Below are 22,500 nucleotides of genomic sequence, written 5' to 3'. Positions count from 1 at the left end.
CAGCTTTAGATGTTCCGTACTGCCAGACACGGGATTGAAAAAACAAACTCAGTTACTCAAAACTGTACACGAAATAGCTTAAGAATACTCAGAGAAGTTTACCCTGACAAATATTTTTTCAGAAAGCAGACCTTTAACAATCTGACATTGTTTAGTGAAGAATGAAATTTGCAATTTGCATTCACAATTAAACTGACAAATTAAACAGTTCTGATGTAAGGTTTGCAGCCAGTGTACTATGCTACAGATGCAATACACAGACAATTCAGTTTCTTGGCAATTTATAAATGTGTAAATAATGAGCAAATTAGCCATAGTCTTGCAATGGGGATAAGAATGTGTCACCCATTTACCTTGTGATTTTTCTAAAGAATCATCTGTATGAAAATGGAATGGGAGATTGGGAAAGCAAAGAGCAATTTTACCCACAATCCTTTAATACCTGATTGAGATACTTCCCTGCGAAGAAGGTGTTGTAGCCAGCTTTTTTCAGGTATACTGGGAATGCCTGAGGTTCTTCAATTTTCTGCCAGCTGTTGCTGCTACAGTTGCCTTCAAAGGAGTTGTTACGCACAAGATTATTGTGGGGGTACTTCCCTGACAAGATACTGCTGCGACTGGGACAACAGAGTGGGCTCACCACAAACTGGAATTTGGAGAAGAGAGAGAAAGATACATGAAAAATGATTACGTCATCAACAGATAAATGAAACTGTAAACAAAACAGAACCTAGATTAATTATGAACTGTGACGAAGAGCATTACGTCACTAAACTTAAGAACCACATCATCACTTACTCTCAAAGCACTGCTGAAAAGGATCTTGCCCGATTCAAGAAAACTAAGTTCAGGGCAACCTCTTAAGTCAGACATGCTCCACGCACAAGATGAGCTATTGAGACTCAAGATTCAATACCAATGCACACCACAACTACACACAGCACTAATGCCACTATATTAAAGGAATGCTAAGTCCCCTCAAATATATACTGCAGGTGATATGTGATCCAGAGTCCAACACTATGGAGGAAAGTCTGGAGAAAAATGTACAAAAAGGCAGCAGACTCTCCCTGATGCATGACCATTCTTGGAAAGTGCCAGTCTTCACAGCACCAAGTGACTGCAAATGGTAATCCCCGACTAAACAGTGACAGATGCTTGCTAACTGATCTCTCCTCCACTGTGTATACCCCAGATGAACCCTGCCCAACTCTGCAACCACAATAAACCTACAGCACAGGAACCTTACCCAATCTTGCAACCACTGGAACCATGACAAACTTAAACATCCTACTGGCAATCAGGCCCCTGCTTTCCCTTCCCACACTAATCAACCAAAAAATTCCACCCAATCTTACAACCACTAGGATCACTTTTCCCCCAAGCAAAAGTACTGGCAATAAAACTCTGGTTCCACTTTCCCAGAATGTCACTGGTCCAATGACTCATGCTCCCTTCATCTCCAGTAGATATAAATACACCATCTATAAATACTCCAACCCCAGTGGTGACAGCAGCACCATGCTTACCTTCTTTCCATACCTCCACTGCCACACTGGTAGCATGCCAAGCACCCAGTCCACTTTGCCCATTACTGACCAGTTTCCGTTCCAAGTCACATGATACAGCAACTTCCAAACCTGGCATGCCAAGTCAGACATCAGATATCAACCATATCAGTGAAATGTCTCAGAACACTGTTCATGATGCTAAAACTCAGTGGCATACAGTGCGCTACCTAGTTTGGTTACAGCATTACAAACTGTAAAATGTGCTAGTCCCAGTCAAATACCTATTCACCAAGGTGTACACATCTTTCCACTGCTATCTTGACAAATTTCATTATTCAGATGGACATAAGATACCATGGTGTCAGGATTGGGTCTTGAAAATATAGTATACTTTTGGGGCCTGCCCAGAGTGTTTTGGGCTAGCTACTTCTCCATGCTACCATGCAGTTTTTACTGCAAATCAAATGACCGTGAGAATAGAGGGACAAAAGTAAGTGAGCAAGCCATCTGCTACTTGATTTTTCCATTAGGGCTCCCTACTGAAAGTGAGGAAGAGTTCAGGTTCAAAGCCCACCAGACATATAAAACAAAACTACCACAGCATTTTGTTTAAATACATGCTACATTAACTGAAATGAACATAATGATGGTTGTAGATTAGCATCAGCACTGTGCCAAGCACAGCTTCATAAATGAAAATTGCTCTGATTGTTTTTCATATATGCTGAAACAAATGTAAAACTATAATTTGATATTCCCTGGTGTCAAGAAGTCCAGTCTGTCACATATTCAAGAAAGATTTGACTGTACTTAAAATGCAAAAATAAATAAATAAAAATAAAAAATGCAGCATTAGCCTACTACATCGGGTGGAAAATAGCAAATGTGATCATTAAAGGTTAGATTACAACTCTCTGGAACATTCTGTGGATGTAAAGATTTGTCCGACTGGTAACCTCTTATACGTTCATAGGCATGCACTAGGCTAATGACCACTAGGGCCTTTTGTAGCCCACTCATGCATCCCAAATCTGACAAGTGTAAGCAGTGGCTTTGGTGATTGAACATTTACAAGCAGGGACCTGGGAGATTAAACATTTACAGGCTGCCTGTGTCCATTACAGACAGGTGCCAAATAAGGGATGAGCTTCCTGTTCCTCGTCCAACTGTCCGAATTACAGTTGAACTGAGTAAGAGAAGAATGGAATTCTGCTTCACATGAATGGGGAAAATATTCCAAAGAAGGAATAGTTTCTAGGATACATATCTGTCTCTCCAGCAGGTCTTACTTGCATCACAGGGAAGGATTAAGTCTTTACAAAGGGTTATTTTGGCGTTTTCATTTTGCAGATATGCAGGAGGTCTGTCAAGGTGATGCCGAGCAATGCCTTGTATGCCAGGCATAGATTTCTCCTAAACAGCCTATAATAGATAGAACACAGGGATAAGGCCTTGAGGCGGTCTGCACAGGACACATTACTTATGTACCGTATTCTTTTAGTCAGCAGCCTCTGTGGACATTCCAACTGTTGGATGTGCTTGGTTAGGTACACACCAAGGGGGACATTGTACTCTATGACAAGTCTGATGAATACCGAATATTGTAGAACAATGACTTTCTTGGACCTAGAATGCCATACCTTTGTAAGTTGCACAACATAGAATGATTTCCTCTCTACTATATACATGTGTGCCCAAAGTCCCCGACTACTAGGGCGACTCTTAGGGGGGTGTTGTCAATATGACAGTTATCAGGGATGGATGACTTCCCCAAAGGCTACTACTGTGCATGTCTTGGCATTTAGTTTTAGTTCATGACTGACAACGAGTTATTTGTGTCAGCCCTTCTTGAAGCACATTAGTGTTGGTGGAGGATTCTGGGACTGCTCCTAATTAAAAAAAAAAAAAAAAAAAAAAAAAAAAGTGAAAATCCAAATTCAAGCTCCGAATGCGACACTACTCCATTTATTACAAATCAAAAATAAGTAAGCACTTTCATTTTATACAGTGTTAAAAACCTCAGACAAATAATTAAAAATCTCTTTTATATTATTCATAAAAACATGCAATACCTCTGAAATCAGGATCGAAATAACCACCAAAGCCCCAAAAACACTAGCATAACTACAAGAGCTCCTGATATTAATACCTGTAAGAATAATAAGTATAAAAACACAATTACTAATAAAACTATTAAAACAATGTATGTATACACATTAACCAACGCATAACTAAGTAAACAAACAAAAAAAAAATGGAGTGGGAAAATAAAACAAAATTTATTAAAAAATGTTCAAAAGGGGGGGGGTCTAATTAGCATTTTAACACCTTTAATTTAAGCAAGGGAGCTATGCTTGCTTGTTCATTTAAAGCGGGCCAACAATAGGTGTTCGATTATGAGACTAGTGAGACTTATGGGTCTGCAGATGGCCCACCTTTGTGCAGAGGTATGGCTGTTGCAGTTCTCCATTTGTGAGGCACATAAAGAAGTTATGTACTCACCATAACGTTCCATCTGAGTAGATACTTCATTTGTCTGCAACCTGTGGGTGTCGGATCCGACCTCGGATCCGATCCGGCAGCTTTCTAAGCTCCAAGATCCGAGCTCCTAGCTCCTCCCCCTACCCATAATCCCCTAGTACCAACCACATTACCTCAGATCGTTTTTTTTTTGCCTCACCAACTCCGAATGATCAGAAAATTTCCCGAGGTTCGGGGGATGGCAGGGGGGGGTCGGTTGCAGACAAATGAAGTATCTACTCAGATGGAACGTTATGGTGAGTACATAACTTCTTTATCTGAAGTAGTTACTTCATTTGATCTGCAACCTGTGGGACAGAGTCCCCAGCTAACCTACAAGAACCTGGGTGGTCCTTACGGAAGGATATTCCGAAGCACCGCGGAGCCAAAAGAAGCCCTACTCCTGGAAATCATATCCAGTTTATAATGAGAAATGAACGTATGAGATGAGGACCAGGTAGCTGCTGAACAAATATCGTCTACTGGAACCCTAGACCAAAAGGCTGTTGAGGTAGCTACAGATCTTGTGGCATGAGCACGGATGCCAACCGGAGCTGGCTTCCCAGATGAAGTGTATCCCAGCATAATGCACTGACACATCCAATTTGCTACAGTCACTTTAGCAATTGCCTTGCCCATGGCTGACTTTGCATAAGAAACAAACAACTGGTCCGACTTGCGAAACTCTCTAGTCCTGTGCAAGTAAAAATGCAGTTGTCTGTGTACATCCAATTTGTGCAACGTGTATTCGCCTTTGTTGTGAAAATTTGGGAAAAATACAGGAAGATTTATTGATGGATTAATGTTCAATTCTGTAGCCACCTTAGGCAAGAAAGATGGATTAGTCCTGAGGGACACTATCTTTGTGAAAGATAAGGTACGGAGGTTTGATACACAGAGCTTGTAATTCTGAAACCCTCTTGGCTGAAGTAATAGCCACTAAGAAAGCAGTTTTCCAAGATAAGAACTTCAACGGAACCGAGGCCGCAGGCTCGAAAGTTGGCCTTGTTAAGGCTTGTAAGACCAGAGTGAGATCTCACGGGGGAACCACAATCTTGACAGTGGTTTCAAAAGAAAAACACCTCTTAAGAAGGTTTTGCACAACTTTGTAGATGCTAAGGAGCCTATGCTGTCCCCTACTTGAAAATGGGAGATGGCCGCCAACTGCACCTTGACTGTGGAGGCACTTGCTCCCAGTCTAAAAAGCAATAGGGACAGTAAATGGGTCCAATTCTTTATCTTTGGCCCAGATGGAAAAACGTTTCCATTTACTGTTGTAAAGTTTTCTGGTAGATGGTTTATGAGCCGCCACCAGAATGGCCTTAACGGGGGATGAGATACCGGGAGTCCTAGCCATTAATGGAACTGGATCAGCCAAGCAACAAGTTTGAGATTGACCAGGTTTGGGGTATGGCATCTCGCTGGGTGCGAGATTAGGTCTGGACTGGGATCCCAGAATCCATGGGGGAGCCACACTGTGAGACCGCAGAAAGGGGAACCAGATCTGTCGAGGCCAGAATGGGGCTATGAGGATAACTCTGCTCCCCAACACACAGGCTTTCTGGATGAATTTCATCATTAGTGGGAGGGGGGGGGATAAGCATAAAGGAGTCCGGGAGGCCAAGCATGGACTAGAGCATCTCTGGGGGTCTCCCCTCTGGGGGGAACTATCGCGAAGTACTCGCTGCATTTTGTGTTTAAAGGAGAAGCGAAAAGGTCGCAGCGAGGCTGACCCCATTTGTGGAAGATCTGCTTTGCAACAGACAGATTCAGAGACCACTCGTATGGAGTGAGGAACACTCGACTTAGCTTGCCCACTAATATGTTGGACCATCCCGGAATGTGCGTTGCTATCAGAAAGCGGTTGGTGGAAATCGTCCATTCCCACACTCTCATGGCTTCTCGACACAGGGGATAAGATCTGGTCCCTCCTTGTTTGTTTATATACCAGACTACTGACATGTTGTCCGTCTGGATTGCAATAGTTCCTAGGGGAAGAAGGTCGGGGAGAGCTTGCAACGCCAAAAGCATTGCCCTCATCTCTAGGACGTTGATATGCAATGCGGTCTCTAGGGAAGTCCACGTGCCTTGAACGGATCTGCCTGAACAATGCCCCCCCACCCCCACCCAAGGCAAGAAGCGTCCGTGGTCAATGTGGCTTTGACTGGGGGAATCACAAAGGGCCTCCCTTCTCTGAGTTTCTGTGCCTGTAACCACCACAAAAGGGAGTCCCTGCACATCCTGCTCAGGGGTATTGGCATGCATAATGGGTGGATCGACAGGGACCATTGGACTTGAAGGGTCCATTGTAATATGTGCATTCGCAGATGGGCATGAAGAGAGAGACCAATTGCTGCTGACATAGACCCCAGTGCCATCAGGACTAACTCCGCTGGAGGAGCAGGGCTCCGAAGAAGGGCTAACACCTGAAACGACAAGCTGTTTAGCCTGACTGACGTTAGAACAACTCTGGAGGTTTGTGTATCTAACCTGGCCCCTATGAATTCTAGGGCTTGAGTGGGGAACAGGCAGGATTTCTGCTCGTTCACTGAGATGCCTAGGTTGTGGTTCAGAGACAGAGCATAATCTCTCGCCACACAGAGCTGATGCCTGTTGGTCGCGGTGAGGAGCCAGTCGTCTAGGTAAGGGAAGACCTGAATGCCCTGGAGTCTCAGGTGGGCTGCAACCACTGCCATGACCTTGGTGAACACTCTGGGGGCTGAGGTGAGGCTGAATGGAAGAACCCTGAATTGATAATGACTGGCTCCGAGCCGGAAGCGGAGGAACCTCCTGGATCATTTGTCCATTAATACATGGTAATACGCATCCTTGAGGTCTAAACGAGCACATCCAGTCGTTCTCCCGCAGAAGGGGGAGAATTGATTGGAGAGTGACCATCCGGAACTTCAGGGCGGAAAGGTCTAAGATGGGTCTGAGGTCCCCCGTTTTTTGGCACCAAAAAGAACCTGGAGTAATAACCCAATCCGGACCGATCTGGGGGGACGGGCTGGATGGCTCTTTTTCTTAGCAGCTTTGAAATCTCCAAAGCCGCTGCCTCCCTCTGATCGGGTGGGACACTGGGGAGACGTCTGGGTTTGGGGGGGAAGGTTTATGAATGGAATGGAGTAACCTCTGGATATGATCCGGAGCACCCATCGATCTGTTGTAAGGGACACCCAGTTTGACAGGTGCTCCGACAATCACCCCCCAACTGCCTCCAGATAGGGACAGTCGGGCAAGCCCTCAGGGCTGTTGCGCAGGTCTGTCCGAGAAAGGTCCTCTAGACCCAAAATTACGCGGCCCCCCTCTGCCTCTGGGCCGGCGTCCACCTTGTCCTCCTCTGCCTCTAGAGGACGAGTGGTCCGCAGCAGGATGGGATTGCTGAGACTTACGGAACCACAGCTTCTTTTGTCCCCTCCGATTCCTGGAGAAGGATCTTTGGGGATTACAGAAGCGGACTCCAACAGCAGACAGCTTCTTCCAGTCCTTTTCGCTTTGGACCAGCGTGTCGCAAACAGTTTTGAAAAACAAGGCAGAACCGTCAAAAGGGGCGTTCACGAAGGATGCCTTGAAGGGGTCCGTGAAGTCGCACAGACGGAGCCAGGAGAGACGTCGCAAGACTACCCCGGCTCCGCTAGCTCTAGCGGCTCCCTCCGTTGCATGGGAGAGAAACCGCATGGGAGAGAAACTGCATAGACGTACTGGAGATGGATTTTAGAGTGGCCATTCGAGTCTCAAAAACCTTTTTGTCTGGGACCGACATGGACTCCGGGGGGGCTGCAGTGTATTTTTTAATCAATTCTCACTGTAGCCTAATGGTATGTGCCATATAGTTCAGCGCCCTTATGGAAAAGGTCGCTGAAGCAAACATCCGCTTCCCAATCCGGTCAAGCGCTCGAGATTCCTTATCCGGCGGGTGAACCGAAGAACTCTCCTGCGCAAGTTCTTTCTTGGTGGCCGCCGCCACCAACATAGCATCAACGGGAGTTCCTGTGGCCCAAGATGGTCTATCTGTGGGTGGGCTGAGGACTTCGGGGCGCCTAGGGATTGGCTCCACAGTATCGGGCTCCTTCCAAGCCCTGGTGGTAATTAAGTCCACCAGGGGGTCGGCCGGAGGGGACACCCAGGAGGTAGATGGGCCTGCCTCAAAAGCCTCCAGGAACACGGACTCATCAAGGGAGGGCTTTTGGGCTGACCACCCCCCCTCTGATACGCAACATTTCCATGATGTCTCCAAAGGAGACATCTCAGGGGGTGACCTTGGGGAACCCTCCGTATCATCTAAGTCTGTGTCTGTGGTAATGGACTCGGGGGGGGGGGAGTCCAGGTGCCTCCTTTTGCACCGATGTTTCCGAGGGACCTCCTCAGTGGGACTGTCCAAAGAGGGCTCATCCACGGGTTGTTGTTCCTCCACGGAAACTAGCTGGAGGGCTTGGGCAGGCTGGACGGATGATGGAAGACAGACCCTCATACAGTGGGGGTACGGATGGATCCAAAGCCCGGGTAGGGGATCTGCAGGACCTCGACAGAACCCTCTCCACTACCTCAAAAGCCGAAGGACAGGCACTCTTGCCAGCCTCTGAGAGCAATCTCCTCGGATCCGAGGAAGGGATCGGGGTCGGAGCCGATGCAGTCGGCGCCGAGGCAGAGGTGTGCTCAGACGCCAACAGCGCCAAAGACACAGCAAATCCCTCGGATCCGATGCTCAGCCCTCGGCCCCAAGAGCTCGGGTCCGACAAGCTCGAAGGTATAGTCGGCGAAGAGACCACCTCTATCGGCGCCGACAATTCCCCGGGTCCGAAAGGGCCTGGATCCGATGACTCCGAGACCCGAAAACGAGTCGGAGTAGGAGTGATTGGGGCAAATATGGGGGCTGCACTCCCCCCCCAGAGGGGGGGGAGGCAAGAGCATCCCCATCTGCATTTGGGTCTGTAAGAACCAACGCATCGTCAGATCCATATCTGCTTTGGAGATGCTTTGGGTCGACCTAGATGAAGTAGTAGAGGCGGGCCGGGAGGGCCGCCTTGAAAATCTCGAGGGAGACCTATCCTCCTCCTCCGGCTCTGGCGAAAAACAGGGCGAACGGCGCCGAGAGGAGGGGGATCCGGAGGCCCTCGAGGGAGACTTAAGCAGTTTCGCTAGCGGAGCCGAAGGATGAGATTCAGCCCGCCTTTTGTGGGTCTTATGTCCTTCCTTATCCTTGTGCCTATTCTCTGTAAGGGAAGAGGCACTAGTTTCCCCAGAGCTCAAACCCGATGAAGGAGGTTGAGTCCCGGGTAGAGCTAAGGGGATAGACGGCGCCGAAGCAGCTGGAGCCCGAACGGGAGAGGAAGAAGAAGCTGACTCCTGGGGGAGCTTTCCCGCCAGGATCAGCTTGTTCTTCCTATCCCGAAGTGCCCGGGGGTTAAAGGCCGTGCAGATCTGGCAGGCCTCTGACAAATGGGCAGCCCCCAGGCACTAAGACGCACTGAGTGTGGCCATCAGCTGGAGAAAGCTTGTGGCCACACTCAGTACATTTAGAAAAAATGGCCTTAGGCCCTTCAGACATCGTTCACACACACACCCAAACACTAGGAGGGGGAGGGGAGTGAAGATAAGTTAGTAAATAATTTAACAGAAAAGGGACCAAAAAACTAGCACAAGAAGCAGAAAAAAGAACTAACACACACAACGACAACTTTGGATTAAAAAAAGTTGGTTTAAAACCAGCAATGATCTCACCCAGCCAGGAGCTCTTCACAAGGAAGCTTCTATAGCCGCGGCAAAAAACTATCGGAGGTAATGTGGTTGGTACTAGGGGATTATGGGTAGGGGGAGGAGCTAGGAGCTCGGATCTTGGAGCTTGGAAAGCTGCCGGATCGGATCCGAGGTCGGATCAGACACCCACAGGTTGCAGATCAAATGAAGTAACTACTTCAGATAGCTTGTTTGGAGGCTACTGTTAAACAGCAAGTCCAGAGGGTCTGGCAGGTCATGTTTCATTCTATTCAGAAGGCATTCTGGGATAACTGTTTGGGCCAAGTGATGCAGTTTTCTTGGCCTTAGAGAGAACACTGAGAATCTGTTCCCTAGTGATACTAAGGGTAGTTACATGTGATGTTATTATCTAAATGAGAGGTCAATGGGAGGAAGGAGTATCCATCAGAGTCTTTTGTGTTTCTAATAGCAGGAAGAGAATGGACCCCACTCCTTAGTCAAAATATGATTACTGGGCACATTGCGGGTGCTGCGAAGAGCACTTCTGGCTAACATCAAAGACTGAAACTACTAATTTCATGATCAGTAACGACTCCTCCTGCAATTCATATGGAGTTACATAGTTGGTAATGTATCAAACTATGATTGTAATTTTTTTTTTTTTTATAAGACCCGTTGCTCCTACTACTTTTGGAACTGTCTGGGTATCCTTCCACACTGACCTCATTTCTACCTGCAAATCCTGATATTATGACTATGCCTCTCTGTACGCAAGACACTTTGGTATAGCAAGTTCAGTGAGCAAAGCTACTTTTGTCTTCTTTTCATGGACTACTACAACTAGTTTTCTCGCATCTATTTTTTGAACAGTTGGTAGTGGGAGATCCCATGTGATACAAACTTCATTTTCTATAAAGCTTTGTGGCTCATGTTTCCAGTGTTTTTCATCTACTTTATAATATAATGTTTGCACAATCCCTGCAACAGCCTTGCCAGACTACTATGCTTTTCAGTATACACAAGCCTTTCTGCGTTGGAGGGACGCCTTCTAGCTTATCAGTGGGAGTGGTAAGTACTAGGTAGCCTACCACAAGAGTGGTTTCTGGCCCAGAAATTGTAGTTTATTGGCAGTTTATAGGTTCATAGGTGGGTACTAGGCTATCTGCCTGAAGGCATCTATAAGCCTAGCCAGAATGTGTTGGCTTTCACCAACCCCTTAGATTAGTTCCCTGTGCCTCTGTCCAGCAGAGCCACTGAAGTGATCCCAGAGGTAAACTTTGTTTCCCATCCACTCGTCAAGGTTTCTTTTGGAGTGTTAGCGAGGAGCTCTACCTAATGTAAAATGGGATCTTGTTCCAAAGCATGGGAAGACTCTGGGACAGGAATCTATCCCTCCTGCACATCCTACTTATTGTTGTGGTGAGGTTTAGATCCCTAGAGCATGTGGCTCGAAGGGATAATGTTTTCTTTAGGTGGAGCAAGTCCATCAATTCTGGGTTGGACAAGGCCTTGTATGTCAAGCAGATATCACCTCTGAGTAGGTGGTATGCAACCGAATACAACTGGAGTTTCTTCAGTCAAGCTGCATAGGGCATCTGTTTGAGGCCAAACTGTTGCAGGTGTCTTGTAAGGTACATCCCAAATGGGGCATAGTCGGATGAGTGATGAGTAGTGGGGCACAATGACCTCTTGATCTGGATGCAAACCCTTTTGTGATTAGGTGGGCCACGTAGAAGGATTTTCTAACCATGTTGGCAATTTGATTATCAAAGGTGAGATTACCATCCAGATCCTTTATTACATGTTCCGTATTTAGGGGACTACCACCTATGTGGTAGTTTGTGGGTACTTTGTTTTTTCCAAAGGGGATGACTATGCACTTTTTGGCATTTAGCTTGAGGCCATGATTTTGACACCAGGTATCCGTCTCAGTGAAACCCTTTTGGAGGATGTCTGTGTCAGCCATAGAGTCAATTATAACACCTAGTTTGCAGTCGTCTGCAAACTTGGTCAACCATAGTCCTCCTGTGCTTGCCTGTACCTCTGAGAAGTATATGCTGAACAGGAGGGGTCCTAGGACTGAGTCCTGGGGAACGCCACTTGTAACTGGTTTAGAGTTGGACCTAGCTCCCACAACTCTCACCATGTGGGTTCTGTCCGTGAGCTAGTTGGCAACCAATCTTGTAACATATATTATGTTCAGGCTGGTGAGCTGGTCTATAATACCAGAATGGGGAATGGTGTTGAAGGCCTTAGCAAGGTCTAGGTAGGCTGTGTGTACCACCTTTCCCTCGTCTACAGCCTTGGTAACTGTCTCAAAGAAGTCCACCAGGTTTAGGAGGCATGATCTGCCCTTAAAGCCAAACTGGGTAGGGCGCAGTGTTTGGAGGTTCCCAATGTCTCTGTTAAGGAGTTCCATGACTATGCACTCCATAGCCTTGCAGACCAAGCTAATCAGGCTTATAGAGCGATAGTTCCCGGGGTCTGTTGTGGCTCCACCTTTGTTGAGCGGAATAACAGTTGCTGTGTGCCACTATATGGGTATGTAGCCCGTGGAAAGGCTGAGTTTGAACAGTGTGTTTAGGTGAGGGGTTAGTCTTTGAACTCATGTAGGACACAGCCTGGGACACCATCCGGTCCCATTGATGCTTTTTTTTTGGCTTTGGACAGGGCTGTTTTAACCTGAGTGTCTGTGATTTCAGGGACTCTACATTCTTCTGGTATGGTTATGAGCCCTTTTGAAGGTGAAGTTTGCGCTGAACCTGTCTGCCAGGATGTTGGCGAGGTCTGTCAGTTCAGTGTATTTTGTGCCATTCTGCACTAACTCCAAACAGATCTGAGCATTGCCACAGATTATTGACATAGCTAAAGAAAGCCTTGTGGTTATCTTTGGAGTCCTTGGCAATTTTTCTTTCGAAGCTCGCCTTGGATGACTGAGAGATCATAGCTTCTTTCTGATATTGCTCAGGGATGTCTTCCCTTCTTGGGATTTTACTCTTTTCTGTACTAGTTTCCTCCTTCTATTGTATAGCTCGTTTATGGCAGGAGTCCACCAGACTGGTTTCCTTTTCTTGGAGGAGTGAAGTCTTGGTTTTGCTTGGGATGCTATGATCCATGCATTCTTGTAGCTGCCCGTAGAATGCATTAGTACAGGATTTTGCAGCTTGGACAGTGTTATCCTTCAGCATGGGGGCTTTGAAACGTTCCACCTCGGTCTTAAGTAACGTGAATTTTGCTTTTGAAAAGTTCTTCACGGTGGCTTTCTTGTCCAGGGGTGGGAGCAGAATATGGATATCCAAAGTGATTTGTTTATGGTCAGATCTAACCAGCGATGGGTTGACCTCTGGTGTGGAACACCGGTCGTCCATGTTGGTGATGACTTGGTCCAATATGTTGTCACCTCTGGTGAGCGTTGACCAGTTGAACCAGGACGTTTGACTATAAATTCTAGGAAAAGTTGGGCAAGGGAGTTGGTACTTGAGTAGTTCTCGCAGTTAATGTTTGGGTAATTGAAGTCACCCAATATTAGGGTGTTTGGTAGGACCTTTGTGTTTCCCAGTGTTTCCAGAAATGCGGCATGGGGGTCCTGGGGGTCCTGGGACATGGTGGTAGATCTGTAGCAAGCTACAATTTGAATTGCAGTTTTGCCCATTGTTAGTTGCACGTGGATGATCTCTGAAGCATCATGCTGTGCCACTAACCTGGAGGTGTGTGTGTATCCTTGATGAATATGGATACACCCCCGCCTTTTGTATTTTGGTTTGGGTTCTGTGGCCAAAATGTATGGTATGAGTTGTAGCCTGGTAGTGCTGGGGTGCTCTCTGGAGCCTTAAACCAGGTTTCTGTTACTGCACATATAATAGATTTTCTCCATACTGAGGAGTGCCTCAAGTGCATGCATTTTGAGGTTTAGACTTCTGGCATTGAGTAGCATTACCCTCAGTTTTTCATTACTTGTGCTATTTACGGTGGTGGGTTTGTCTTTTGAGCCTTGCCTAAAAAAGGCACTATGGGGGTGGCAAGAGGCTTGGCAAGTATTCAAAACCCTAAGGGTGACAGGTGCAAGCCGTCTCTAGTGAAGCAGTGTGGCTTGTAAAGCATGTCATCCCAGGGGGACAGACACTGGATCCCCTTTGAATGACACCAGAAACTTAGCCAATTGTTGAAATCGAGAATTTTTTCTTTATACCATGGTATTCTTGGTGAGGGCAGGATGCTACTCTGGGTCAGGTCATACTGGCCTGGGCTATGTGATCAGAGAGCTCTTCCATGTCTCTTTTCATGGAGTCCAGGGAAGTACAGCTCAGGTCATTCACCCCAACATGGACAATGACAGAATGATACTGCAGTACAAGGACAAAATGATTGACTTCAGCAATTGTCTAAGCTTCTGGTGTCATTCTAAGGGGATCCAGCATCCATTTGCTTGGGACGACATTGTCAACAGACCATGATGCTTTGCCAGAGATGGCCTGCACCAGTCACCCCTAGGATTCCGGATACTGCTAAGGCTCTTGCCACCCCTATAGTGCCTTTTTTAGGCAAGGTTCAAATGACAAATTCACTACTGTAACAGGAACAGGCAAGCAAAAACTGAGGGCAATGCTACTCAATGCTAGAAGTCTAAATCTGAAAGTGCACTCACTTGAGGCACACCTTAAAATGGAGAACATAGATATCTGTGCAATGACAGAGACCTGGTTCAAGGCTCTAGAGAGCACCCCTGCATTACCAGGCTATAACACCAAAGACAGAGGTGTGTCCATATTCATTAAGGATATCCACACCTCCAGGCTAGTTGCGCAGCATAATGCATCAGAGGTTATCCAAGTGCAACTAACTCTGGGCAAAACTACAATCCAAATTGCAGCTTGCTACAGATCCTCCACCATGCCCCAGACTTCCCACTCCTCTTTTTGATATACTGGAAAATATTAGGGTTCAACCAAACACCCTAATAATGGGTGATTTCAACTACTCCACCATTAACTGGGAAAACTACTCATGTACCAACTTCTTCGCTCAACGCTTTCTGGAATTTATAAATTCCAATGCCCTGGATCAACTTATCCACACCCCCACCAGGGGCAACAATATCCTAGACCTAGTCATTACCAGCATGAGTGACCGGTGTTCCACGCCTGAAATCAACTCCTCGTTGGTCAAATCCAACCATAAGCTAATCACCCTAGATATCTGCATCCCGCCCCACCCACCATTAAGGAAACCACAGTAAAAAGTTTCTCCAAAGCCAACTTCATGCTTCTTAAGACAGAAGTGGCGAACTTCATGACACCCATGCAGATGGATAATACAGTAACGACTGCTGAATCCTACACAAATGGACTCTATAAGCACTTGCATGAGTGCATGGATCGTACTATCCCAAACAGAATCAAGATGCTATCCTCCAAAAAAAGGAAGCCAAGATGCTATCCTCCAAAAAAGGAAGCCAATCTGGTGGTCCCGTGCCATAAACAAACTCTACAACAGAAAGAAGAAACTGTTGCAAAAGAGAGTAAAATCCCATGAGTGGAGGAGCTGCCTGGTCAGCCTCAGTAAGAAGCGGAGATCCCTTACAAGATCCTCCAAAGCTAGCTATGAAAACAAAATTGGCATGGATTCTAAGGGAAACCACAAAGCAGTCTATAGCTAGGTCAAGAATCTCAATGGCAACACCCAGATCTGCTCTGAGTTACACCACAACGGTATGAAAATTACAGAACCAACTGATAGTCAACATCCTTGCAGATAGGTTCAGTGCCAACTTTACCCCCCCTCACCCCCTAACTTTACCCCCCCCCACCCCCTAAAGGGCCCATATCTATGCAGGAGTAATGCAGAGTCCCTGTAATCACATCTATGCAGATACAACTGCACTCTCTAAAACCAAAAACACAGCATCCATGGGACCGGGAAACATACCAGGCTGCGTTTTACATGAACTTCAAAATGAACTGGCTCCCCACCTAAGCACCATGTTCAATCACAGTCTCATGTCAGGCTTAGTGCCCACTGAATCCCGCACAGCAACAGCTATCCCATTCCACAAAGGGGGAGCCACCACTGATCCTGGGAACTATCGCCCATTAGCCTGACGAGCCTGGTCTGCAAGGCCATGGAACATCATCACGGAACTCGTAAACAAAGACATTGGTAACCTCCAAACTCTGGACCCCACCCAGTTTGGGTTTGTGAAAGGCAGATCATGCCTTCTGAACCCAATCGATTTTTTTGAGGCATCACTAAAGCCATAGATAAGGGTAAGGTGGTTCACACAGCCTATCTTGACCTCGCCAAGGCTTTCAACACCATCCCCCATTCTGGAATTATACCTAAACTCACTAAACTAGGTATAAATACTTATGTCACAAGATGGGTTGCCAACTGGCTCACTGACTGAACCCACACTATAAAAGTTGCAGATTCCAAATCTGGCTTCAAACCAGCGACAAGCAGAGTACCACAAGGTTCAGTCCTGGGACCTCTCCTATCTGGTTATCTATTTCTCTGAAGTACAGGCTAAAACAGATGGCCTCTGGCTAAAGAAGTTCGCAGATGACTGCAAACTAGGAGCCATAGTAGAGTCCCCAAATGATGTGGACAGCCTACAGAAGGGCCTCACTGAGACAGATGCCTGGTGTCAGAGGCATGGCCTCAAGCTCAATGCCAAAAAGTGCACTGGTCATCCCCTTTGGTAAAAACTCTGTACCCATGAACTACCACATAAACTGCAGTCTACTTAATGCTGAATGTGTGATAACAGACCTTGGGACCCAGGTGGACAGTAGTCTCTCCTTTGATAATCACATCGCCACAGTAGTCAGGAAATCCTTCTATGTGGCACACATCACAAAAGGGTTCTCGTCCAGGAAAAAAAAAAGAAGTCATTGTTCCCCTCTACTCGGCACTCGGACTTATTATAGAGTACAAAGCCCATTTTGGAATGTACCTTACAAGACATCTGCAGCAGCTGGAAAGGCCACAAAAGTACCGCACAAAGAGGATTACTGGCCTCAAACAGATGCCCTACACTGACCATCTCAAAAAACTCCAGCTTTACTCTGTAGCATGCCGCCTACTCTGAGGAGATCTCTGCCCAACATATAAAGCTATGTTAAACCCAGAGCTGTTGACATGTTATACCTTATGAAATCCCAATCCCTCCAAGCTACATGGTCTAGGCACCTAAACGTTGTCACCACAATAAACAGGACATGCTGGAGGGATAGATTCCTATCCCAGAGATTTCCTATACTCTGGAACAAGCTACCCATCTATGTCAAGCAAAGTTCCTCATTAGCACTCAAGAAAAATCTCGAGTGGATGGGAAATAAGAAATACACCCCGGGGATCACTTCTGTGGCTCTGCTAGACAGGAGCACAGTAAATTAACTTTCTTGGATGGCGTAAGCCAGGGAACCTTGTTGGCAAGGCTTACTTAGGCCCTTGGGCCGATAGCTTAGTACCTACCTATGAATACAGTCCTTCTGCCATTACTATATCACAACAAACAAAATGTGCCACAGTTTCCAGTTCTGTTTTACAAAACCTACATTTGTCTATTCTCCCACGTTCAATGGACTTTGTAAACCAACATGTACATAGTCCACTATTTTGGGCTGCCAATATTAGCCTTTCGTCTTTTGGTTTAAATTCACCTCTCCTTAACCACTCCCGTGTTCATTCCTGATCAACATGAGGTTGTTCCAAGAGTTTTCTATACTTATGCATTTTCTACATTTCTTGCCTTCTCATCTGATCCTTCATATTATATTCTTTGTTTTTTTGACACATTCAGTTGTTGCCTGACTTTTTATCTATTTCTAGTTTAATTTCCATTCCCACTTCATGCCAAATGCTTCTGCTAAACTTAGCAGGGAAGTCATCTTAGACAGACATTCTCCTCATGTTTCAAAACGTTCACTACATTTAGGTCTTGTGAGGTTAGCAGATATGTATGCAGTCCTACAACTGCAGCTCTATACATGTAATTAGTTTCGAAGAGGGAATGTGTAGTCTTGGTATGCATGGATTTTTATAACTCATTTGTTGAGCATGAAGCATCCTTGGTTTTCCTGTCCAGCCAATCAAACACCGTTTGGGGACAGTCGCTCCAAAACTGTAAGTTAGGACAGGAAGAGCAAATTGGTTTACAGCTTGAACTTCAACACTGTTTTCAGTATTGGTTTTAGTCTTCTAAAATATTCCTTACCAAATTTTATTCACATTTGTTCAGGTTTTATTGTTGATCCTTCATCAATTCCCAAATATCTCTACACTCCATTTTGCTCAAGTTCTTTTATATCATTCTTGTCCCAGATTTTCCTGGTGCTGCAGCTCTCCTGCTTTAAAGGTTGTTTTTGCACATTTATCAAGACCAAATAACATTCTTATATCATTTGAAAAAGTTTTGACAACTTGCAGTTGTGCTTTCAGTTCCTCATCTAATGAGCTACAGTTTAAAATCATCCACAAAAAGAAGATAAAGTCTATATACTTTGTTTTCCAGGAGCCAAATTATAGCCATGACCTAATCTGCTAAGTAGACAGCTTAATGGGTTAAGGGCAAGACAAAAGAGATGCTGTGACAGTCTACCTGGAATATTCCCCTTTGGATTTTATCCCAGGAATACTAATTTGTCCTTTATCATGGCTTAACAGTAAAGTGGTTTGCCACTGTTTTGTGATTGCTGTAATGTAATCGATCCGTGTAGGATGTATCTTATACATTTTTAAGCACTCTTGTCCATGAATGTGGGATAGTGTCAAATGTTTTTTTTTGTAGTCTATCCATTGCATACTCAGATTCTTCCCCTTTTTACAGTTCTCCATTATGACATCATTACCCCTTTGTTCTACTGTCATGATTGAGTTTTCTTCTAAAGTAACTTTGAACTCGGTCGGCATCAATTCCAGTGTATAGTTTATACGTCGTCTGAAGGCAAGTTATTGGTCTATAATTTTTAGGGCAGCTTGCAGGTTTGCTCTTAAGCAGGAGCATTGTCCCCCCCCCCATTAGTCAGGTTGGTGTTTGTTCTGGGTGTGCATACTAGTTTTTAATCGTGGCTAAATCTTCATGTAAAAGCTGTTAATACTTTCAGCCAGAAGTTGGGTACTGCATCTGGGCCTGGGATTTTCCAATTAGGAGCTTTTCTTAACTTTGTTTCAATCTCTCTGGCTGTTACTTCATCCCATTTCATATCTTGAGCATTTGAACTTTTTTTTCTTTCTTTTACTCCTTCTATCCATTTAGCATCTTTATGTTCCACAGGATCTCTATAGATATTTTTCCAAAATGTATCTATTTCTTCTTTTTTGGTGGTGCTTCAATTAATTTTGCCTTTTTCCCCAATTCTCTATAAAACTTTTTGGGTCATCAATAAATGTCTTATTTTGTACTTTTCCTTTACATTTACCTGCATATCTCAAGTTTTGCTGCCTGTGCTATTTTAATATTTGCGATACTGCTCATTTCTTTTATCACGTCCATCTTTGAGTATTTTTGTTGACCTGTTCCCTCTTCTATACTCTTAACAGTGGCACCTCTTGTCTTAATTGCTTTATAGTTTTCTGTATTCGATACTTCTATGATGGCATTTGATTTCTCCTCTTCGATACTTCTATGATGGCATTTGATTTCTCCTCTTCCTTTCCTGACTTGTGTTTTTGTAGTACGCCTATCAGTTATTGATTTAGCTGCACAATAATGTATCCTATTTACTTCTATTATATCACATGCACCTCTATAAACAGTCCTAATTACGGTGTTCATTTGTTATAAAACATCCAACTTTTGGGGTTTTATTGACTTTCTGTAGATTTCTTTCATCGATATTAATAGGTTTGTCCATGTCTTAATCAAGCAACTCCTCTCTTAGATCATTTTCTTCTAAACTGAGGGCACACTCTTTGTTCTCAATTTCCTGCAGACATTCTAGAAGTTCCAGAGCATCATCCTGTGCCACATTCTCTTCAGTTTCATCCTGTGTCATCTGTTGCTATTTCATATGGAACTCACTGGCCTATCACTCCACAACATTGACTGTCAGAGGTGCCCGAGTTTCCTGTTGCTTCCCCTTGCTTTGCAACTCCAACTGAACTTTTGTACTAGTTTCCTATGGAAGACTCAGAAGTATCTTCACATGGCAACTGATCAGATGTATTCCATTCCACTGGTTTCTACTTAATTTGGGGGGGGGGGGGTCCATTACTCTATCCTGCTGTGATGTTAGATTTGCTACACTAAATCCGTCAGTTTGCCAATAATCCAGAACCTCACTTTCTATTTCATTAACTTCTCCATTACTAATCCTCTTTGCTGCTTTTCCTCCATTTTATTTTCTGTATTGTAAAAATTTCCATATCTGGATGCCTTTGCCTGTATTTCTCTTCAAATATATTTTATGCTGCTCTTTTTGTTTCGATTAGTTTTGCTTTCTCCTTTGCATAAATATTGCACCATATCAAATCTTTCTTTCCCATGTCCATATTTCTTCAGATGTCTCCTCATTTTTCCATCGTGCTATGACATGACCTGTATTAGACATTCTATACTGTATTGTTTACTTCGCAGGTAATTCCATAGCTTCAACCTTTTTTTTTTTTATTTCCACTTTACTAATCTTGTGTTCTTTTACTTCCACTTTACTAATCTTGTCTTCTGCATCACCTCTATTTGATCTTATTTTTTGTATTTTAAAATGGTCCATATCTGAATGCCTTTGCCTGCATTTCTCTTCAAATATCTTTGGAGTTGCTTTTTTTTGTACTGATTAATTTGGTTGCTTTTTTTGTACGGATTAATTTGGCTTTTTCCTTTGCATAAATATTGCACCACATCAGATCTCTCTCTTTCCCATGTCCATATTTCTTTTTTTATACCTTTCAAAAATCTCTAGGTTTTGTATTTTACATTTTTGTACTTCCTCAGTCACTCCCTTTTCCAAACAGCCCAATGTTCCTTAGTCTATATAATGTTTTTTATAAATCTGTTGTATTAATGAACATAATTTTTTATTTGAAGCTTCTGATAGTTTTTCTTGCGCAAGTATTTTTCTTTCCTCTAATTTCTCGCTTAATCTTTTTGTATATCTTCTGTCTGGAAATTCTGGGCTTCTTGCATAACAGTAGTAATACACAGTTCCTTTCTTATCCTCAACAGTCCAATCTATCTCCTTTATGGCTCTTTTTGGCCTAACAATTGTTGTGATTTTTGTGGACTACTACTTCCTTCTACAACAGGGGGGGGGTCATCCTCCCCCTGGGCCTGGTCTACATCATTGTAGGAATGTTTGCATATCTCGAGGAGTCTACACATGCATTTTTTCCAGTCCTGGCACCAGTGCACTTACCAGGATAGGGCACTTTTTTTTATCCTGGGTGTTGTGCATCCAGCTATCTTTTATTTTTTTTTTTAACTTACTTCTGTCCATGATATATGGTACATAAAATGCAGTATATAATCAGTGACTCCTTGGTGAGATTTTGTGAAAAATAGGGTCTACCTCATGAAGGTACTCACCAAGACTAGAAGATGAATTCAATCCCAGCAATACTACTCTCCTTTGCTTGTTGACTTACCTCTCCATTCGGAACCTAGTTCAGTATAGGTGGCTCCATTAACAATGAGCTCTGCCCACAGCTGTACATTGCTTTTGAGACTGTGGACATACAGCTAAAGAACACCTCGAGGTTGCCCTTGGCCCGGGAGTGGGGGCAAATTTAAATATTGCTTTGGTAGACTGTCTTTAGAGTTTATTTTCTTCCTTATGTTATAGAGCCTACAGATACTGTTTCCACAATTATCTTCCCATTATACAGCTTACTGATATTGTGATTCCACCAGGGTGGGGCATGTTTTGGGTCAGTTCTGTACTTATTCTTGGTAGGTACAGCTGTTTCTATGCAGCTATTAACATGCTTGTATAGAGCTTCTGTAAAAAGTTCTGTGTAGGCAGCAGTGTTCTCAGTGTTTACAGGGGCTTGAAAATGTGCCAGGTTATCAGTTAATGGAAAGAAGTTAGCATTAAGAGACTGTCTCTGCTTGACTTACAAAGCCATGTCTGACCCAGCTCGGTTAGAAATGCTACATCTAAAGAAACCCCAATCTTTCCATACCACATGCTCCAGAGACCTCAACATTACCACAATCAACAGAATATGCTGAAGGGACAGGTTCATAACCCAGAGACTGCACATGCTCTGGAATACACTTCCCATACATGTCAAGCAGAGCACCTCACTGGACCTCTTAAAGAGAAATCCTGATGAGTGGATAGGAAATAGAAAGCTCACGCCATGCTCATTCCAGTGGCTCTACTTGACATCGGCACTGGAAACCAAAGTCAGACGGCACGATGCAAGGGCACTACTAAGGGGTAGGCTTATAAAGACTCCAGGGCCATTAGCCTAGTACACGCCTATGAACCTGAGTAGTTCCTGAACAGTCCAGGGTTAGCTGGGGTCCAGAGTTTTATTTTTACTTCCAAGGAGACTCTTTTGTAGTCTGGCCTTACCAGACAGGACATTACACAAGGGGATGTGCATCGCTCTCCCATATTACTGCAGACCAGGTTCAGTATGTTTGCATCCTTGGTCAGCGTACTGACAATCTGGTCCAGGAAATTTCTGTTTACAAAATCCAGGAATATCTGTGCCTGCATGCTTGGTGGTGTAATGGAGTAATTAAAGTTGCCCATGAAAATGGCATTAGGATGGATGGTGAATTTGAATTCTGTTGGCCCGGCATGGGGGTTGGTGGGTTTTGGAG

The 22,500-nt window shown here is 44.6% G+C and overlaps 1 protein-coding gene across 1 annotated transcript in view; it reads right to left on the bottom strand.

Moving 5' to 3' along the window:
* GNS (glucosamine (N-acetyl)-6-sulfatase) overlaps window positions 1-22,500 on the bottom strand; it is a 321,939-nt gene that overhangs the window by 273,485 nt on the left and 25,954 nt on the right. Inside the window, exons 3-4 of the mRNA XM_044084298.1 lie at window positions 443-646; window positions 1-19 (exon numbers count right to left, since the gene is read on the bottom strand). The exon at window positions 1-19 is cut by the window's left edge and continues 47 nt beyond it. Coding sequence (XP_043940233.1) covers window positions 1-19; window positions 443-646 — 223 coding nt within the window. The remainder of the gene's footprint in view (window positions 20-442; window positions 647-22,500) is intronic.

This window comes from Protopterus annectens, chromosome 9.part0, assembly GCF_019279795.1.
Source record: "Protopterus annectens isolate FY-2018-M chromosome 9.part0, PAN1.0, whole genome shotgun sequence".
In the NCBI taxonomy this organism is placed as follows: Eukaryota; Metazoa; Chordata; order Ceratodontiformes; family Protopteridae; genus Protopterus; species Protopterus annectens.
The sequence above is the reverse complement of the archived record's forward strand: the minus strand, read 5'-3'. Positions and strand labels throughout refer to the sequence as shown.